This window comes from Bufo bufo, chromosome 4, assembly GCF_905171765.1.
Source record: "Bufo bufo chromosome 4, aBufBuf1.1, whole genome shotgun sequence".
Classification (NCBI taxonomy): Eukaryota; Metazoa; Chordata; class Amphibia; order Anura; family Bufonidae; genus Bufo; species Bufo bufo.
The window spans coordinates 118721088-118742283 of record NC_053392.1 but is presented as its reverse complement, the minus strand read 5'-3'; the positions used below and the strand labels follow the sequence as shown (position 1 = coordinate 118742283).

The 21196-nt window shown below is 44.4% G+C and overlaps 1 protein-coding gene across 3 annotated transcripts in view; it reads right to left on the bottom strand.

The window, feature by feature from the left end:
• Nucleotides 1-520: 520 nt before the first annotated feature.
• Nucleotides 521-21196, bottom strand: part of PAK2 (p21 (RAC1) activated kinase 2) — a 75845-nt gene continuing 55169 nt past the window's right edge. For all 3 annotated transcript variants that reach the window (XM_040427760.1, XM_040427762.1, XM_040427761.1), the window contains exons 9-15: nt 20663-20711; nt 20278-20390; nt 18695-18812; nt 10990-11089; nt 5084-5280; nt 3510-3647; nt 521-2839 (exon numbers count right to left, since the gene is read on the bottom strand). In XM_040427760.1, the coding sequence (XP_040283694.1) occupies nt 2753-2839; nt 3510-3647; nt 5084-5280; nt 10990-11089; nt 18695-18812; nt 20278-20390; nt 20663-20711 (802 nt within the window). In that variant the 3' untranslated portion in view covers nt 521-2752. The remainder of the gene's footprint in view (nt 2840-3509; nt 3648-5083; nt 5281-10989; nt 11090-18694; nt 18813-20277; nt 20391-20662; nt 20712-21196) is intronic.

The window sequence follows — 21196 nt, the reverse complement described above, 5'->3', positions numbered from 1 at the left end:
CTTCCATGCATAAGACATTTGAGGAGTTCCACGATGAGTATTCAAACAACTTCAACCTTGTGACCAAGGAGACATTCCTAATGCCAAGTGACCTTCAGAAATCTCCTTGGTTAAGGAGAAGTTGCACGAGTGCCTTGTATGTTTGCAGTCAGAGATGCTGGTTCCTGAAGACGATCGGCTTTCTGCATTCGTGTCTTCTAAGACAAATATTATAATGCTTTATGAAACACCTTTTGAAACCCTGTGTGTATATTGTGAAAATGAGATCTCCCTTCAAGTCAAAAATGTTAATAAGGGACCAAGGTATTGTCAATGCAGAAGAAAATAAAATCATGAGAAATGCCCTATGTTTTTGTTAATGCAATCGCCGACAAAAACTCACAAGGGACACAACAGTCACTTATTCAACCTCTAGATCCTAGCTATGTACACGCATTTCCAAGCATTATTTAAGGTTCAACTATTACAGCCATCTTCACACAACTCTGATACAGTATGATTCGTCAGATGTGGCAACTTCTATACTAAGCAGTAATCACAGACTCTTGGCCGGTGCCACATAAATACCAACTCTGGTATTAAGCGTATCAACAAACTGCTCCAAGAACAGAGCCCTTCAGAGAACGAGCACGTTTCGATCTACAGTTCAGCCATGTATAATTCCTACGGGGAAATGTCAAGACTTAATAACCGACCAATGATGATAAATGTGAGAACCATAAGCAGAACAGAGCTACATCTAAACACCGTCTCGACACAAACGCACTGCATGTTTCTGATGCCCATGGTCCACAGTCTGCACTATGGTTTTATATGTCTTATTACAGAATGTTAGATATGTGCCAGTTACAAACACTAGGGTTCGCTGAATGCTACTGCCAGTCTTGAAGCAACATCTGGCCAACACAAAACCAGGAATACGATCAAGCTAAGCAACTGAACACTTGCACCATTGGCATGGCCATCTACCAACCTGAAAGCACGCTTCTCTCTGGATTTGATACCGGCTTCAATAAAACCATAGACTAATTAATTAACAACCTTACTGCCCCCGCGTACAGATAAATTCCAATACCACACTGGCTTCCACGTCTTAAGGAAAGGTTTTTTTGGGATGTTGCAGAACTTTTGTGGACAGTAGCACCTACTAAGAGTATTGGCTTTGACAGTGCAAACTAACACGACTGTGACAGAAATCTTTGCAGTTAGAAGAATAGATCAATCCCTTCACAGCAGCTTCACAAGATCTACAACACTGATGTGGAATAACGAAATACCAGCAGTAGATATGTTTAGAGGGCACAGAACCACCACAATCAGTGGAAAATCAGAGGTTCAATTACTAGGCTGCTTGCCAACGTAAAGGCACGTTATCCCAATGTTACTGCTTTTTCATTAGAGGACACTGTTCATGTTGGCAGGGTCAGCTATACTTCAGTGAAATGTCCAAGACCCAGGTTCAGCTTCCTGCATGGAACACGAATAACAAATAATGCTGCCATATAGCATGATACAAGAATTCCCTTTAGTCCAGTGGATCACAAACAGGTTTCGGACGTGTGGAACCTTCTAAACAAAAACAGGACTATATGATGGATGCAATTTCTTTGAAGATTTTAGACTTCTGGCACATGCTCCACCTCAACCACAGATGACTGGAGACAGAGAAATCAGGGACTAATCAGAAAACACTACAGGGAAGTGGGGACGGGGGAGGGAGTATCAACTTTAAGTGGCGGGCTGTAGTTCCAGAAAGTTCTTTACGATGCTCTGGAGATTCTGCAGCTCAACAGAAGAAAATACTCATCAGGCACTTAATTTTGTCATCTCTTACAGTATTTTTGACATAACCCTAAAAAAAAAAAAAAAAAAAAAAGTATACACAAAATATCCTGCATAGAAAATGGTTGTAACTTTGGCACAACTTCCCTTAATGCGACATTACGAGGTGTCAGAAGGAGGTTAAGAAAATTATCAAATTTCCGAAGAATTTCTCCTTGGGTGTAATTTTAAGAGCACTTTTGAGATTACATAGAAGCGACCATATTAATTAGAAAAAAAAAGGCCACTGTTGTAGAAGAATTCTCTCGAAATAGCATGGCACAGGCAAGGACAGTCCGCACTTCCTCAGCCCTTTCCCTATTGCAGAACTAACAATTCTAGAAGAACTAGTTAAGACGTTTTCAATGAACCTCCCCACCAAGAATATGCCTTGCATATTAGAAACCTGAACAGGGAGCATCAATAAAATTGACTGGTGACAGAGAGGTAGCCCCCCTGTATAGAAGGAACATAGGCACACACCCTGCCCCCCGAAGCACAAGACCGTGGTGAAGGCAGGCACAGGGTGAGCGAATGGAATATAAAGAAGCCAGCAAGAGAGAACAGCTCTGGCACTGGCATGAGAGTTATTCAAGTATCAAGAAAAGGCCAGAAAACAAGAGCAGGCGGCATCTTCAGAGGGCGCAGACGTATAAAATTATTCCCATTAATGCAGTCAAAATCCCAAAAAGATGGGGATTTGAAAAGGCCACTAAGTTTTATCCTTCTTCAGGAAGAAAGATGCACAGCATGGGGGTGCCACGTCCTCTATCAGTACTTTCACTGCCAGGACAAGGAGAAAGTGTGAATCTCTGGTCTGTGTCTTCTCTGGCTGTGGATAGTCGTCTCAGCTGGCGAGGAGTGGCACTTATAAAAGACTAGGAGGGTTAACAAGGCAAAGGGCATACTGGAGGAAGGTCTTGGTTGGATGTTAACGGTTGCCTTTCATAGCTTCTTTTGCAGCCAGGATTAGGGGAGTCAGGCTGGACAGTGGTTTTGCAAGTTTCAAGAATGGATGCTGCAAAAAGAATAAAAAAATAAGTATAAGTAGAACAAAAGAATTAATGCATTTGATGATTTTATTTTTAACGCCTAGTTTACCAGTTACTACGGCACTATATTTTTATGCCTCTTTTTTAAATAAATTAGCTGCAATCCAGGACACACACTGGACAGATGTGGGGCTGCTTATGGATAATAGCTATGTCTTTCTAATCCCTTTAACATACAACTGGGATAGTTAAAATTTTGTTTCCTATAGCAAACAATCCCAACAACTGGAAAGAGAGGTAAAAGGAGGCACTAATATGGCAAGTATCATCCACACCTTATCTAAGGCTACATTACAGCTGACACCCAGCAGGGAACTATAATGTGGACTGTCGGAGATCCGGCTGCTACCCCGCAAATAGTTATATTATAGTTAACGGGGCAGGACGGAGACTTACAGTCTTCTGGCAATGACGGAATGCAGAGAGATCCGGCAGGCTGTTCCTGACAGATCTCAAGCGCTAGCCTAACTCACCCCTTTAATATAAAGCAGATAAATAGGTTCCGTTTATCTACTCAAGCTGGCATAACTATCAATATTAGCTTTTTTGAGGTGAAATTTGCACCAAGAATACAGTACAGTAAATGTCAGCAGTTATTGTTATACATAGTATGGATGTAATGTCTCTTTTACTAACCTGTAGGAGATCTCTTGCTGATCCTCTCTTTTCTACATCCATCTCCAAAGAACGATTCAGGAAATCTCGGAATATTGGAGAGAGTTTTTCAGGGTTCTGCAGTTCGGGGGTGCCATTAGTAGCAATCAAATACAAAGCCTGAAAAGGGAGAATGGCAAATAAATAAATAAAAATTAAAAAATTATTAACTTCAAGACATGAATTACTACAAAAATTTCAGAAAGCCTTTTTGTACATTTGTAGTTAGACTTATCGTTTACCTGTAATTTTAAACACACTTTTCATACGTTGTAGTGAAATATCAAAGGTTTTGATCAGTGGGGGTCTGAGTGCTGAGACTTAAGAGCGCTGTCTCGCCTTGCTGCTGTAGATGGGCTCAATAGAAAGGCTATAAGCCAGTCTTCACCGTTTCCAGCAGAGAGGAGAGACAAGTGCTCTGTGCTTCATCACCCGAGTTTATGTGATCGACTGGGGTCTCAGCACTCAGAGCCCCCCTATGATCAAAGTCTTTGATATGTCACTATGACATATACATTTTTTATTTTTTTATATTTTTTTAAAGCATTGGTACACCAACAATACCATATTTAAAGCTAAAAAAAAGCATTTCAACAACAAAAAAAACCTATCCTCTTCACTGTTTATGTGCGGTCTAGCAAGTAGCAGCAGTGAAGTAACTACAACTGTTCAGTCATCCCCTTGGGACAACACTACTACACAGCCATTACAAACTAGACGGTGTGCAGGCAGAACAAACAAGCACCATGACCACTTTAAACAGCGGATCTGATATTTATGACCTATCCCGAGGAGAGTACATCAATAACATGCACTACCTCTTGCCATATGATACTCCCTGGTAGCATACCCTAGTAATATGCCAATGTCTGATCACCGGGGGTCCGACCATGGTGACTTACCCAGTCTCCTGTGGGCTAGCTAGGCTTTCATTAGACAGCCAAGTGTCGGCCAGGGACAATAACTGGCAATCCCTTTACTAGCACAATTTCTTCTAGCTTTTGGTGGAGGTCACAACAGTAAGATCCCCAAACGTTGGTGCCACAGCCTAGTGATATGCTAACAGTGGCTCTCCTGAGACTATGATCTAATGTGTGTGGTGTATATGCACTTTGCAGACATCTGTCATCAGGCTAAAGTTGCAGCCAATCACCAGAAACGCTCGATCAGGTGAAATAGTGAAGCATGAAGTCAAGTAAATTACTGTTTCAACAGTGCAGTTTAGACAGCACGATCTGCTGCCCAGAAACAACGCAGCTGTGAAGACGAGCGATTGCAGTGGTGACTGCTCGTTCCCATACGGTGGAGGTGATCGCTGCATGTAAGTGCTCACCCCCCACTGAACAAGCAGTCACTTGTTGGGAAGGAACTTAAATCCACCATCAGAAAGGTGGGCATGTCTAGCAGTGGCCAATCTGCATCTCCCCATTCAAGTAAACAGGAATCCTTGTAAAAGGAGAGATGGATGAGGGCAATCTCATGTGAAAGACCACCACTGGATCTACATGTAAGTAGACCATTTGCTTCATTATTGGGGTGCACAACAAAGTACTTACCCTTAGGGGGTTCTCATTGAGATAAGGTGGTTCTCCTTCCACCATTTCAATAGCCATTATTCCAAGCGACCATATATCTACTTTGGGGCCATATGCTTTTCTGGTTACCACCTCAGGAGCCATCCAGTATGGTGTTCCCACCATGGTGCTACGTTTGCTCTGCTCAGGGGTAATCTGAGCACAGAAACCAAAGTCAGCTATAGGAGACAAAAAACAAAAACAGGTTTTAGGTTGTTTTAATACATACTGAAGTGTGACTGCGATGGGAATAAGCAATTGGATTCACCCATTTTAACAATATTGCAGCCAAATAAAAAAAAAAGAAAAAAAAAAAAAAAAGGAGGATAAACCATGAATTATGACACTTTTGTTTTCCTAGAAATTTGCAAGGAAAATGTCTATAAAAACCAAGGAATAAAAAAGCTCCCAGAAGGACGCTGAGCTGCAGTAGTCCAGCAGTAACTTACTTATTTCTCAGTTAACTTAAGTGCATGAGGGCTTGTATTTTATGGACAGGCTGTATATTCTAATCATTCATTTTGTGGTACATATAATGCACAGAATGACATGTAGATGTAAAAAATAAAAAAATAAATAAATAAAATACATTAAATACTGATGCATGCAGTAGTAGTTTGTCTGGCAGAATCACAGAAACAGTAACAGAAATGCAATGGGCAATTATGGTATACACAATGGGATTGTTTTTTTTGTTTGTTTTTTCATTTTTCTGTGCCTATATGGGAGCAGAAAAATGGAAAAGCACCGGTGATGTGAATCTAGCCTTAAAAACATTTACAAAATAATCTGATTTGTGTTGCTGTATTCCAAGACCAACAAAATGTTTATTTTCTCGCTGGTATCATTGGGGGACACAGGACCGTGGGTATAGCTTGCTGCTGCCACTAGGAGGCGACACTAGGCTGAAAAAAAAGACTTAGCTCTTCCCCTGCAGGCTATACCCCCTCCAGCCTGGAGAAGGCATGTCAGTTTTTAGCTTAGTGTCGTAAGAGGAAGACCTCCCTGCTTTATGCAGGATGGCTTTCCTATTTGATTTTTTATATATATATTTTTTTTATATTTTTCCTTTTAGGTTGGGAAACAGAGTTGCTCAGCCTCTCTGTTATCCCAGGGAGCAAGACTGGTGAGAAACTCCATCGCTTACCTCCCCACAAAAGAAAAAGGAGGACCAGGGCAGCCTAGCTCCCCTGCTTCCCGCCAGCCAAGGGGTCACCTAGGTCCACCAAAGAAGAAGACCCTCCCGCCATGCCAGACTCCTGCCACTCCGGTGCCAGCAGCTGAGGAGGTGACCCTGTTGGAAAAGCTGACCTGCCGGTCCACTAGGGAGGGTGAAGAGAAGAGGAGGAAGATGGGGTGAGTACACGGGACTATGTAAGTAGGTTAACCCTCTCCCTGCCTCCCTGCCTCTTTGGACAAGTACCGGGCTCCCTCTTCACCCCCACTCCCACTTTTTCTTTGGCAGACGCCGGGCTCCAACTTCGCTCCGCTACCCCTCAAGGCACAGGTAGGGGTTCTTCCCTGTTGCTAGCTTGGCGATTGCTCCTGTTCGGCGCCCTTGTCTGGTGGGGTGTTTTAGGCTAGCTCTACTTACCTGGGGCAGTAGGGTTCCATGACTTATACTGCAAGTCCTCAGACCTTTCCCTCAGCATTGACAGAATATACTGTGACTACAATGATACGAGGGGGTCTTTGCATTGTCTCGACATACTAGGGTTCTTCCTCCTCAGCTCCTTCATTCGGTGGCCTCTGCCGTGTGGCCCCCTCCTCAGCTGGAAAATGATGCTAGCCATAGTCTTGCGGTTCCCCTTGTATGGGTTCCTTCTTAGGCGGAATATGGCACCGCCACTATCATCCCGTGGCTTCTTCTGTATAGTGCCAGTCCCAGATGGGGAATGAGCTTCTCTCCTTCCATCTTTTTCCTTCTCTGGCTCCGGGTTCATGGCCACCCTGCAAGCCTTGGTGGCTCCTACGTTACTACTTTTCCCTCATCTGCATTTGCACGGGGTAAGGTTTCCGGTCCCGGCTGGTGGACTGTGACGCCTTCACACCCTCCTTCTACAGGTGAATTCTTCCTATTGATCCTGGGTGTGCTACCTGTATCTACAATTATCTCTTTTAGACATGAGTAATGTTTGTCAGATCAGTCCGATGGTGATCATACCTTTTTTCTGCCCATTCCGTGGGTAGACTAGGAGATTCACCACGCCAGGCGGAGCAGGGGCTTCTGTCATGTGTTACCGCCGCTGATGGACTTTTCGTTCTGGGAGCCTTCTATTTCTTCCTCCTCGAACCGCTGGTTGCTTGTCTCTCCCCTTTATCTACCTGACCAGCAGCCATGCGTGGCGCTGCTCTTGACTTCCCTCATAATTTTTTTCCTATCTGACCAGTGTTCCCTGGTACGGTGGGGGGGTTGGACGTAGTCATCACACTCTATCCAGCAGGGGTATTTCTCTTATCTTGGTCTAGTTGAAATATTCGTAGAGCGGCGTGGCCACGCTGTCAATATATGGTCACTGACGGAGATCCTCGCACCAGATTTACTCTACCTATCTCACGTGTATTGGTTCCTTGGCCCGCGGTGGGCCGTGTCTGATTCAGACGTTTTTTCTCTGTGGGTTATCAACCAGCTTTTCAGTCTCCCCGCAAGCCTCTTCGGCTCGGGGGCATCGGTCTGCCAATCGACCGCTTCTGTGGAGCGTCTCTCTTTAGCAGGGGTGTATCCCGTGGGTTTTTGCTTCTGCATCTGGAGTTAGGGCCAGCTACCTGGTTTCGTCCAGGCGACCGATGGGTCGTTTGGTGGCCTTCAGTGAGGAACATGACCTCTCTCTGTAAATCATCTTCCCCTCTTTTTATTTCTGGGAAGGTGGCATTCCTGGGGGCAGGTTTTTCCATCCAACGAATTTGGGATTGCCTTTTCTTGTACATACATTTATTTTCTTGTCAGGTACTTGCATAAGGCAGTGCTCCGCCCATTACCTTCTTTTTTGCTGACTGTAGTCGCTGCCTTCCATGTCGACAGGACATTGTTTTCCCTTCTTTTTCCTTTTCCCTCGCACTCGAGAGAGTGTGCTCTCCATCAGGATGTATTCGAGCTCAGAGGTTTGCTTGTCCATGACTAGCTCTTTCCGCCGTGCAGATTTTTACCTGGTCATTCCTGGAGGTCCTTGGAAGGGCTCGATGGTCTCCAAGGGGTGTTCCAGGTGGATCCTTTGGCGGCTGCTTAGGCATTCCGCTCCCGGTACAAGGCACTGCCCGGTGGAGTTTGGGACATCTGACCAGTGGTCAACTCTTTGTGAGATACATGTTTCACCCTGCATCAGCTTCACAGTTGTATAAGGCAGCGCCTTGCGTCTTCCTGGCACGCGTTCACCAAGTTTTTTGCCAGGTGCTTTCTAGGCATCGCCAGTGCTGCTCCGGCCTGCCGGGTCTCACAGGCAGTAGTGCATTAAGCATTGTCGAGGGTGTTACTCCATGGGCGTGGACTTTTTCCTCCCCTCCCCGTGGACTGCTTTAGGACGTCCCAAGGCCCTGTGTCCCCCAATGAAACCAGCGAGAAAACGAGATTTTTGTGAAACTCACCTGTAAAATCTCTTTCTCGCGTAGTTCATTGGGGGACACAGCACCCACCCAGTATTTATTAGTGTTGATAGGGATGTCTGGTTGCCGGTCGGGTGTTTAGCGGGTTCGCTTCCGCCGGTGTTTGTTGCATTCTCCTTTATTTGGCACATGTTTTCTACTGCTCCTACTGCTTGAGCACAAACTGACATGCTCTCTCCAGGCTGGAGGGGGTATAGCCTGCAGGGGAGGAGCCAAGTCTTTTTTCAGCCTAGTGTGGCCTCCTAGTGGCAGCAGCAAGCTATACCCATGGTCCTGTGTCCCCCAATGAACTATGCGAGAGAGATTTTACAGGCGAGTTTCACAAAAATCTCATTTTTCTGCTTATGGAGCTGAAAAAAGACTTGCTTTTGCAAGACTACTTGTTGTTTTCGTTGTTAACAGTTCGTAGTACATTTGCTTTTTTGATTATTATAGTTTTTTTTTTCCTCTAGGCTGCAGAATGCTAAAAAAAATTAAAAAATTTTTTTGACTGTTCACTGTGCCAGATAAATGTTACATTTCCATATCTGGCGACACCAATTAATTATCTGTCGATTTTTTTATTTTCAGAGAAAAACTAACTTGGTACACTCCTTAATCTGAACGCTTAAAATGCACCATAATTTGCCACATCCTTGGTACATAAACTTGAATCCAGTTTTTAACCCATTTGAGAAGCCAATGTAGCAAAAAGTATTATCCACTGTGCCCAGTTCGCCTATTTTGATCTTCTAGCTTGACGAGCGGCTGTGGTTTAGGATGACAGAACATGTGCCAAAGTAAGCTAAACAATAGTTGACTGGTGATGTAGTGCAGGGGTACTCAACTGGCGGATCGAGTCTGGACTGTGGTGGCCAGCTGTCCAGACCCCTGCTCTCAACTGTATCAGTGCCCTTGGGGAACAGATACAGTTGAACTGGTGAAGCAAGAAGCCATCGGCTCTCTGCTTTACTGTTCACCTGCCACCGGTGATTCAGTGCCGCCAAGCGCGATGTGATGATGTCATTATGCCTGCTGCACTGAACCAGAACGAAGATCTGCTCCGCACTGTGCCGTCTGTGGCTCAGCGCAGCAGGCATGATTATATCATAATATTATCATAGCATTGTGCTTGCCGGCACTGAATCACTGATGAAGACGCAGCGAATAGATAGTGGGGAAGGTGAGTATATAAAGTAGAGGCAATGTGGGGCATCAATCTTTGGGGGTCAGAGGAGGATCATATTGTGAGAGGAGGCACTAAGGGGGCATCATATTATGAAGAGAGTCACTAATGAGGCATCATACTGTGAGGGGAGGGTCCAAAGGGGCATCATATTGTGAGGAGGCACTAAGGGGGCATCATACTCAATGGGGACACTAGGAAGGCATCATGTTGGGAGAGGAGGCACTAAAAAGGGGCATTATACTGTTAGGGGAGGTACTGAGGGGGTATCATATTGTGAGAGAAGGCACTAAAGGGGGCATCATACTGTGAAGGGAGGTACTAACAGACATCAAATTCTGCAAGGAGGCACTATGGGGGCATCATACTGTGTGGGGGACACTAAAAGGCATCATATTGTCTGAGGGGCACGAAGGGGGCATCATTAGTGGCACTAAGGGTACATTCTTATTGTGTTGGGGCCCTAAGGGGATTGGGTTGGATTAAAGGTATTGCTATTTTTCAGAATAAAAAAAATAAAAAATAAAAATAGCCGTACAGCAGTACACACCACTGTTGTCCCTCCTTAAAAAGTGTTTTTGTGCCTCGGACCTTCACCCAGAGGCAGACCTAAATATATGGACTTTTACAAAAAGTACTTGAGTACCTCTGCCCTAGTGGAAAACATTTGAGAAGTCCGGCATAGATTGAAAACATCATCAATAAAAATAAAGGAATTGGATTTTATCCGTGGCTTGTTTGCTGGAATTTCCTTGTTTCTATTTCGCATTACTCCCTGGTCCGGGGCCTCCGCGCACAGCTGTGGAACATAGCGGGTGAGCTGAAACGTATTCACATTTTTCAAAAACAATGGTCTGGTATACGGTCTAAACTGCACTCGCTGTGCAACCACAATTTAGTATTACCTCCTCCCTAACTTACCTCTTCCAAATACACCACATTATACACAGCCTGCTGAAGTTCGTGTATTTTTTATGCTTTTATCTCAATATATAATGTCTGGATAACAAAAATTCCAATGAGCACAAATAGTTAAAAAAATACTTTCATTTCAGTTTACCTTTCAAGAATTACTAAAAACGAAGAAGTAATGACAGTACATGAGAATCTAAAATAAACTCACTTAGTTTGACAGAGCCATCCATGCCTAGAAGCACGTTATCACTCTTGATGTCTCGGTGAATAACCTGGTTTGCATGCAGGAATTCCAGAGCTTGCAAACACTAAAATCAGAGCACATGGTTATGAACAAAAAAAAATTACTACTTCGCAGGAAAGCGATTTTTTGAAATCTAGTCAACTAAACATGCAGGGGCACATATATTAAGGACTAGTGTTTTAGACGCCGGTCTTAATAAACCCCTATAGTTGGCGGTGGTTCCGCTGAAGTCATGGTTGACCTCTACTTCCCCACCACGCCCGCTTTTTTTGAGACCTGGTGTGAGCGGGGAGAGGTTGCAGACAGCGGCGCAACTAACTAATGCACTGCAATCTGCACCTGAAATACGCCCTAATTTAGGCGTATTTCAACTTTATAAATGACCCCATAGTGTCCAATACATTCATAGTGTGTTCAGGGCCGGATTAACGTAGGGGCTGATGGAGCTGCAACTCCAGGCCCCTACCATAAAATAGGCCCATCTGCCAGCCAAAAGGCCGTCGGGAGGGTTAAAAGTCCTCTGTTGTACACAGCGCAGCGTCACATAGCACACAGTCAATGCAGAGACGCTCACCTCATGCTGGCAGCAGGGAGCCTGAGGGCGGGACTCGGGAGGAGCGTAATATGATCCTAGAGTGGAAGCTGCTTCTGCCAGCCCCTCCCCTCCCCGCCCACCAACCAATCAGAGCTGAGGCAAGGCAAGCACTTCACAGGTCCTGTAAGGGAACTGCACAGTGTAAAGTGTAGTTCCCAGGTTAGAACAGTGCATCTGCCAGGACCTGTGATGACATCATCTTCAGCATCACAGGTCCTGCAGAATCTAGCAAAGGAACTGCACCAAAAATGGTGTAGTTCCTAGGTTTCAAAGGTACATCTGCCAGGACCTGTGATGACATCATCACAGGTCCTTCAACCCCTAACAGCAAGTATTTGAAGTTCACAATCAGCTCTGCATTGATCCATACAGACTGGAATGGAGTGGTAAGAGGAGGTCCTCCACTTTTCATCATTTACCCCCCCTCCATGCCCTGTTTTTACTCATTGCTCACTCATGTATAATACTTCAGACAGGTACAGTGACCACAACCTCATGTACTTCACACACACAGTGACTATAATGTATAACTGACCACATATTTCTATAAACACTGCATCTACAGTATTATACCTTGTATGCCTCACATATATATATACAGTGGGGGAAATAATTATTTGACCCCTCACTGATTTTGTAAGTTTGTCCAATGACAAAGAAATGAAAAGTCTCAGAACAGTATCATTTCAATGGTAGGTTTATTGTAACAGTGGCAGATAGCACATCAAAAGGAAAATCGAAAAAATAACTTTAAATAAAAGATAGCAACTGATTTGCATTTCATTGAGTGAAATAAGTATTTGAACCCTCTAACAAAAAAAGACTTAATACTTGGTGGAAAAACCCTTGTTTGCAAGCACAGAGGTCAAACGTTTCTTGTAATTGATGACCAAGTTTGCGCACATTTTAGGAGGAATGTTGGTCCACTCCTCTTTGCAGATCATCTCTAAATCCCTAAGGTTTCGAGGCTGTCTCTGTGCAACTCTGAGCTTGAGCTCCCTCCATAGGTTTTCGATTGGATTAAGGTCCGGAGACTGACTAGGCCACTCCATGACCTTAATGTGCTTCTTCTTGAGCCACTCCTTTGTTGCCTTTGCTGTATGTTTTGGGTCATTGTCGTGCTGGAACACCCATCCACGACCCATTTTCAGTTTCCTGGCAGAGGGAAGGAGGTTGTCGCTCAGGATTTCACGATACATGGCTCCGTCCATTTTCCCGTTTATGCGAATAAAGCACCCCCAAAGCAAAATGTTTCCACCCCCATGCTTGACGGTGGGGACGGTGTTTTGGGGGTCATAGGCAGCATTTTTCTTCCTCCAAACACAGCGAGTTGAGTTAATGCCAAAGAGCTCTATTTTGGTCTCATCAGACCACAGCACCTTCTCCCAGTCACTCTCTGAATCATTCAGGTGTTCATTGGCAAACTTCAGACGGGCCTGCACATGTGCCTTCCTGAGCAGGGGGACCTTGCGAGCCCTGCAGGATTTTAATCCATTGCGGTGTAATGTGTTTCCAATGGTTTTCTTGGTGACTGTGGTCCCTGCTAATTTGAGGTCATTAACTAACTCCTCCCGTGTAGTTCTAGGATGCTTTTTCACCTTTCTCAGAACCATTGACACCCCACGAGGTGAGATCTTGCGTGGAGCCCCAGAGCGAGGTCGATTGATGGTCATTTTGTGCTCCTTCCATTTTCGAACAATCGCACCAACAGTTGTCACCTTCTCTCCCAGCTTCTTGCTAATGGTTTTGTAGCCCATTCCAGCCTTGTGCAGGTCTACAATTTTGTCTCTGACATCCTTGGACAGCTCTTTGGTCTTTCCCATGTTGGAGAGTTTGGAGTCTGCTTGATTGATTGATTCTGTGGACAGGTGTCTTTTATACAGGTGACTAGTTAAGACAGGTGTCCTTAATGAGGGTGACTAATTGAGTAGAAGTGTCTAACCACTCTGTGGGAGCCAGAACTCTTAATGGTTGGTAGGGGTTCAAATACTTATTTCACTCAATGAAATGCAAATCAGTTGCTATCTTTTATTTAAAGTTATTTTTTCGATTTTCCTTTTGATGTGCTATCTGCCACTGTTACAATAAACCTACCATTGAAATGATACTGTTCTGAGACTTTATTTCTTTGTCATTGGACAAACTTACAAAATCAGTGAGGGGTCAAATAATTATTTCCCCCACTGTGTATGTGTGTATATATATATATATATATATATATATATATATATATATATATATATATATATATATATATACACATACACACACACACACACACACACACACACACTCACACTCACACTCTGCATATATTAAACAGTATTATAGATGCAATATGTACAGATATATAATATATATTGCAGTGTACTGATATGTGAGGTACAAGGTATAATATATGCAGTGTGTATAGATATATTGTATATACAGCAGTGTACTGATATGTTAGGTACGAGGTATAATAGATGGTGTGTACAGGTATATTGTATATACAGCATTGGATTGATATGTGAGGTACGAGCTGTAATTTATACCTCATATATCAGTACACTGCTGTATATACTATATACCTGAACACACTGCATATATTATACCTCGTACCTCACATATCAGTACACTGCTGTATACACTATACATCTGTACACACTGTATCTATTATACCTCGTTTGTGTGCCAGGCCTGTTTTGTAATCCCAATCTGGCCCTGATGGCATAAATTATAAAACAGCAGCGAACATAGTTCATGGAACAAAGAGAGAGGCCTGGAATGGGTAGTGGGAGGGGCTATAAAAGGGCAATGGGGGCCCAATTTAGATTCTTGCTATGGGGCCCAGTGATTTCTATGTACGCCTTTGACAGGAGCAGAGAGATAAGAGAAGTGACAGATGACACAGAGTTTAGATTACAGGTTGAATTAACCCTTTAGGATCAAATTGGCTTCTCAGGAGATATATATGTTAAAGGCATCTCATTCAGTAGCTATATAACTAAGGGTGGGTTCACATCTCCTTTATGGATTCCGTTAAGTGGGGACTGTGGGGACTATTTTATTATCAGCCAGTGACTGTGTTACTGTAATACTGTTATCAATTCAGCACATAGTTTTCCCTGTGTGTGCATTCACATTTCACTTCACTTGGTTCGTTGTACTACTGTCAGTGTCAGACTGTTGTCACTGTGGGTAACAATGCACAACAGACAACAATGCACACCACAGTGACAGCTCCTGACTCCTGTCCTGAGTACTCCTGTCCGGCGTCAGCCTCAGCTTCCCTTCACTATCACTATAATCAATCACTCTTCCTGATCCTGACTCACTCATTAGAGAGCTGAAGAGCCGACTGAGTCAGCAGCAGCAGCAAGTGAATCGAATGGATAGCATCTGCGCATGCGCACCGGCACCTAGAGTCTTCAGTTCACTTGCGAGTCAGCTCAGCAGTCAGTGACTCACCAAGTGAACCGAAGATCCGATTCATGAATCGGTTCATTTGAATGAGCTGATTCAAATGAACCGATTCATCTGAAAGATCCGAACTTCCTATCACTACTGAGGTCATATCCGGCGGGCCGCGGCATTACAGGAACAGCACCAGCTGCTCTGACGTCCTGCCGCCGGATATACGTCACAGGATATCCGGCGGCAGGACGTCAGAGCAGCTGGTGCGGTTCCTGTAATGCCGGCCCGCCGGATATGACCTCAGTGCGCCCGCGGTTATCCCTCCTGCACGCTGCGCTGTGTACAACCTACTCAGCAGTTTCGACCAGCACACGGCCCACAGCGCTCAGCCACACCAGCCCGTGAGACAGCAGGAGCTTCTGGAGCAGGGCAGGTATCAGATAAACTCATCCAGTTGGAAGGGAGGGCAATCATAGTGCTGTTCTGATTTATGGACACAGCTCTCAGCATGCTTAGCCAGCCTTCTATCTGGCTGTTTCTGAGCCTGTGGACTGACTCTCAAGAAGCACAGCCAGATAGAAGGCTGGCTAAGCATGCTGAGAGCTGTGTCCATAAATCATAACAGCACTATGGAAATTACTGACTGGCTAAGCATGCTGAGAGCTCAGTCTAAATAACATAACACATTAAAGAAATTACTGTTTCTAGCTGCTAGTCCACAGCAGCTAGAAACAGTAATTTCTTTAAAGGGATTCTGTCACCAGGTTTGACCCCTGTCAGCTAAACATATGCTGATGTTCAGGGCGTCTTCACGATTCCTAATGTGGGCTTATAAATGTCATCTGTGGGCTTATTTAGCTAAAAAACAGCTTTTACTAACCTGTCAGTCAAACAAATAAGGTGCCCAAAGGAATGTTAATGGGTGCAAGATGCCCGCCGCACCCACCGCCGTTCGTGCCCAGCGCCGCCTTTCCGGACTTCTGCACCGCCTCCTAATCCTCTGTGCCGCCTCTCGCTCTCCCTCCCTCCCCCCTCCTTCTGCTGTAAGATCTCGCGCTTGCGCACAGGGCTCTGCCTGATGCGCCCGTGCAGACTTCTCCATTTGGCTTCTTACAGCGAAGTGCGCATGCGCCGGCACTTCGCTCAACCCCTGTATGCGCAAGATCTTACAGCAGGAGGAGGGGGGAGGGAGGGAGAGCGAGAGGCGGCACAGAGGATTAGGAGGCGGCGCAGAAGTCCGGAAAGGCGGCGCTGGGCACGAACGGCGGCAGGTGCGGCCGACACCTTGCATTCATTAACATCCCCTTGGGCACCTTATTTGTTTGACTGACAGGTTAGTAAAAGCTGTTTTTTAGCTAAATAAGCCCACAGATGACATTTATAAGCCCACATTAGGAATCGTGAAGACGCCCTGAACATCAGCATATTTTTAGCTGACAGGGGTGAAACCTGGTGACAGAATCCCTTTAATGTGTTATGTTATTTAGACACAGCTCTCAGCATGCTTAGCCAGCCTTCTATCTGACTGGCTAAGCATGCTGAGTGCTGTGTCCATAAATCATAACACAGCTCTATGAAAATTACTGTTTCTAGCTGCTGTTGTCCACAGTCCACAGCAGCTAGAAAACAGTAATCTTCATAGTCATGTTAAATGATCACTATAGTGTCAGGAAAACAAAGCGGTTTTCCTGACACTATAGTGCCCTGAGGGTGCCCCACCCTCAGGATCCCCCTCCCGTGGTCCCCCTCCATGTTGCCAAGATAGAAGCCAAATGAAGGGGTAGTTGCAGGAACAAAATACTTTAATGGTATCGATAAAATATATATGTAATTAAGACACTGAGTGCAGTTCCATAAAAAGGCCCAGCAAAATCCTCAGCACCAGGCCCATGATGCTCTTAATCCGGCCCTGAGTGTGTTGTATCTGAGTGGAATATGTCAACCATATCTCAAGACTGTCACTAAATTTAAGAGGCCAGCAGAGTGCCCCTTTTGGGCTCTGGCAGGGAGGTACATGGTGGTATACCATTTCTGCTTTAATGAATAGCGGAGCTGACTACATCATTCTATACAGAGACATCTAGTGAGAAGACTGTCTTCAACATGGAAGCCAATGGGTGACATATGCTAATGTACGACTATACAATGCCAACAAGTCAATGGCATCAGTCGTGGAATTCTCACAAACTATACCTCCCACGTACCCTGCACTACAGCCATATATTACAGCCTCAATTACCCAAATATGTGATTCTTTTAAAACATTCTTAGGTTAGTATGTGGGATATCATTTTTACCTCCATGTTACAGAGTATGCGCCGAGGTAGTTGTATGGTGCAAGTGAGAGCATATGGTTCAGTTCTATAACCCTGTTCAAATCTCTTTCCAATTTAAGGCTGTACATCATTATTTAATATGCATACTGTATTTAATACAACACTGTTAAACATGCTGCTGTACCAGAGATTCTGATATTGATGACTTATCCTCAGAATAGGTCAATCAATATCAGATCGGTGGGTGTCTGACTCCTGGCACCCACGCCCATCATCACGTTTATTGCAGGCAATCTTGACCTTACAGAAACTTAGTTGTATCACTTTTCTCTTTTTATCTGGTAGTTCATTCAGGAGTTCTATCTGTTATGTAATCTGCATATTTATAGCAAGAGTGTACATACCATAAAAGCAGTCCATGCGGCTAGTATGAGTCCCTTGGTGGCTTAAAGGGGGCTGTTTATTGCAACCGAACCAGAGTTCAGGAAATGATTTTTTTTTTTTTTGCAGTAGAAATCAATTTATGAAGTTATTACGCGAAGTCTTGCGAGACTTCGCGAAGTAATAACTTTGGCTCACCGGAGCCAATACATTCTAATACTCTGTACAGTGTTGAAACAAAGTTTTATGTGAATCGACTTCGGATGTTTCATCCAAAGTAGATTCGCTCATCCCTAGTGATGACCTATTCTCAGGATTGGTCATCAGTACGAGATTGGCGAGGGTCTGACACACGGGACACCTGTCAGCTGAAGAGGTCACGCCACTCCGGTGAGCGCTGTGGCCTCCTTGCAGCTTACTAACCACAGCACAGTACAATGCATAATGGCGGTGCTTGGTATTGCAGCTCAGCCCCATTCACATGAAAGGGACTGTGCCTAGTCCACACTGTCGATGAATGTGACATCACTGGTCTCACTGGAGAGCCGCAGTCTCTTCAAACAGCTGATTGGCAGAAGTGAAGGGGGTCGGATCACCGCCAATCTTAGGCCTCTTGCACAAGAATGTTCCCCCCCCCCCCGTTTACGTTCCTTTTTTTGCATTCTGTATACGAAACCATTCAAGTCAATGGGTCCGCAAAAAAAAAAAAAAAACACGGAACACATTTGGAAATGCATCCGTATGTCTTCCATATCCGTTGCGTTTTTGCTGAACCATCTATTGAAAATGTTATGCCCAGCCCAATTTTTTCTATGCAAAAACTGTATATGCCATATGGAAAAACGGAACAGAAACAAAAAAAACAGAACAATGGATCTGTGAATAAAGGGCTGCAAAACAGTGAAAAAGCTATACGGTGGTGTGAAAAAGGCCTTATACTGTGGACAGGCCATCAATATCAGAAACTCGAATAAACCCGTTGTCTTATTAGGATTATGGTCTTCCACACAGCTGTACATACCTCTCTACATACAGCAGCTATCTGTGCTTCATCCATGCAGGTTTCTGTGACGACGTCAGTGAGAGAGCCACCAGCCAGGTACTCCATCACCACAAACAGTTCATCTCCTACTAGGAAGCTGCAAGAGACACACTGTATAAGACCAGCAGAAGAACTGATATAAAGACCAAGATTTCATGGGGTACAGAGTGATGTTTGTATATCACAAGTATCATGCGTCTACAAGACCTACAAGTCCATACCTTACTACATTCACTTTTTTTTTTTGGGTAGAGGGGGAAGGGCTAAGTAATTGAGCAGTGAATGAGACATGCAGGTTAAGGCCTCTTTCATGTGGGCCGCAATGCACGATCAGACTCCGTGGGGCAGCCGCAGCGGATCGCGGACCCATTCACTTGAATGGGTCCGCGATCCGGCCATTCCGCAAAAAGATAGGACATGTCCTATCTTTTTGCAGGACGGAAGTACGGGACGAAACCCCATGGAAGCACTCCATAGTGCTTCCATAGGGTTCCGTTCTGTGCTTCCGTTCCGTATCTCCGGATTTGAGGACCCATTGAAGTGAATGGGTCCGCATCTGTGATGCAGAATGCCCACGGAACGGCGCCCGTGTATTGCGGATCCGCAAATGCGGTCCGCAATACGGCAACGGCGCGCACACGCCCGTGTGAAAGAGGCCTGAAGTCTATCTTTAGGTCGGGCACCACAATGTGATTATTACCGTTACAGAGGAATTCCTTTTACATATACTAGTATTGTGTGGTATGTTTCACACGTCAGTCTTGGTAAAAGCAATGCTGGAGGAATATCAGACCAATAATAAGAGGCGCACACCTCTTAATAAATTGGTCACATCTTATGCTCTCCATAAGCCAAAACATAAATTTAGATTTTAGGTATAATGTGCACCAGAGGTGTGCGCCACATATTTTGCCAAATGAGCTGAGCAGCTCCTGCCCATGTCCCACCACCTCCAACTCGCAACCAGCGTGCTTTTTAGAAAAGTGGAAAAGGTGTCGGAAAAAGCTAAAAAGTCACAATTGTTGTTGCAAAATGGCGCTTATGACTTCTGTGTTCAAAAATGGCATTCAATGTTAATGCATGACCCCCACAAGAATAACAATCCATTTAAAGGGGTTTTACAAGACCTTCTAACTGATGACCTATCCTCTGGATAGGTCATCAGTATCAGATTGCCAATCAGCTGTTTGAGAAGAAAGCGTGCGGCCTTCTCTCTGCTTTTCCTAGGCCAGTGATGACACGTTCATGTGTCACGTGGCCTAAGAGCAGCTCCGCCTCATAGAAGTGAATGGGGCTGAGCGTAAAACCAAGCACAGCCACTATACAATGCACGGTGTTGTGCTTGTTAAGCAACGACGCTCTCAGCAGTGCCGGAGCCTTCTCAAACAGCCGATTGGCAGGGGACACCCACTAATCAGATACTGATGACCTATCAAGAGGATAGGTCATCAGTATGAAAATCTCGGAAAACCCTTTTAACACTAGTAGTTTGCCTTTAGTGTTACATCATAGTTGTGACCAAATCTGTGGCATGCACATGGAACAACTAATAGACATTCTACCTGTCCAGGAAGTTTACAATATTTGGGTTCTTCAGCTCTTTCATCACCAGAATTTCATTTATGATCAATTCTTTCTTGGGCTGCTTTTGGAGGTTTATTTGTTTAATTGCAACCTGTAACAAATCATGTATCAGAAACTGTTAAATCGTATGTGTTCACATCTGCGCTAGAGGTCACTGTTAGATACCATCAAAAATAACGGACAGCATTACAAACTCAGAGGACTCCAATATAGCCAAAATGGAAATATGAAACCCACCTAATATCTATAACATATGAAAAACAAAAACCACTAAAAACAAAACAAGACAGTACAGTTCAGCCCTGTAGAATAATAATGCTGAATGAAAGCCTGTATTTCTCAGTGCTAAGGGTTACGTCTTACCTCTTGACCAGTGGCTACATCAATAGCAGTGAAGACAGTTCCAGAGGCCCTAAAAATAAAGGAATGGCACAACATACAGACATAAGAATAGATGCTCCAGAATTGTTATTACATTGGGAATGAATGTAGTTATTAAGGCTACTTTCACATCTGCGTTTTTGCTGGATCAGTCATGGTTCAGCAAAAAAGCTTCTGTCGTAATAATACAACCGACTACATCCGTTATGAATGGATCCGGTTGTATTATGTCTAAAATGACGCATCCGTTTCTAAAACCATTGTAAGTCAATGGGGGACGGATCAGATTTCTTTTGTGTCAGAGAAAATAGATCAGTCATCATTGACTTAGGGCTCTTTCACACTTGCGTTGTCCGGATCCGTCGTGTACTCCATTTGCCGGAATTACACGCCGGATCCGGAAAAACGCAAGTGAACTGAAAGCATTTGAAGACGGATCCGTCTTCAAAATGCGTTCAGTGTTACTATGGCACCCAGGACGCTATTAAAGTCCTGGTTGCCATAGTAGTAGTGGGG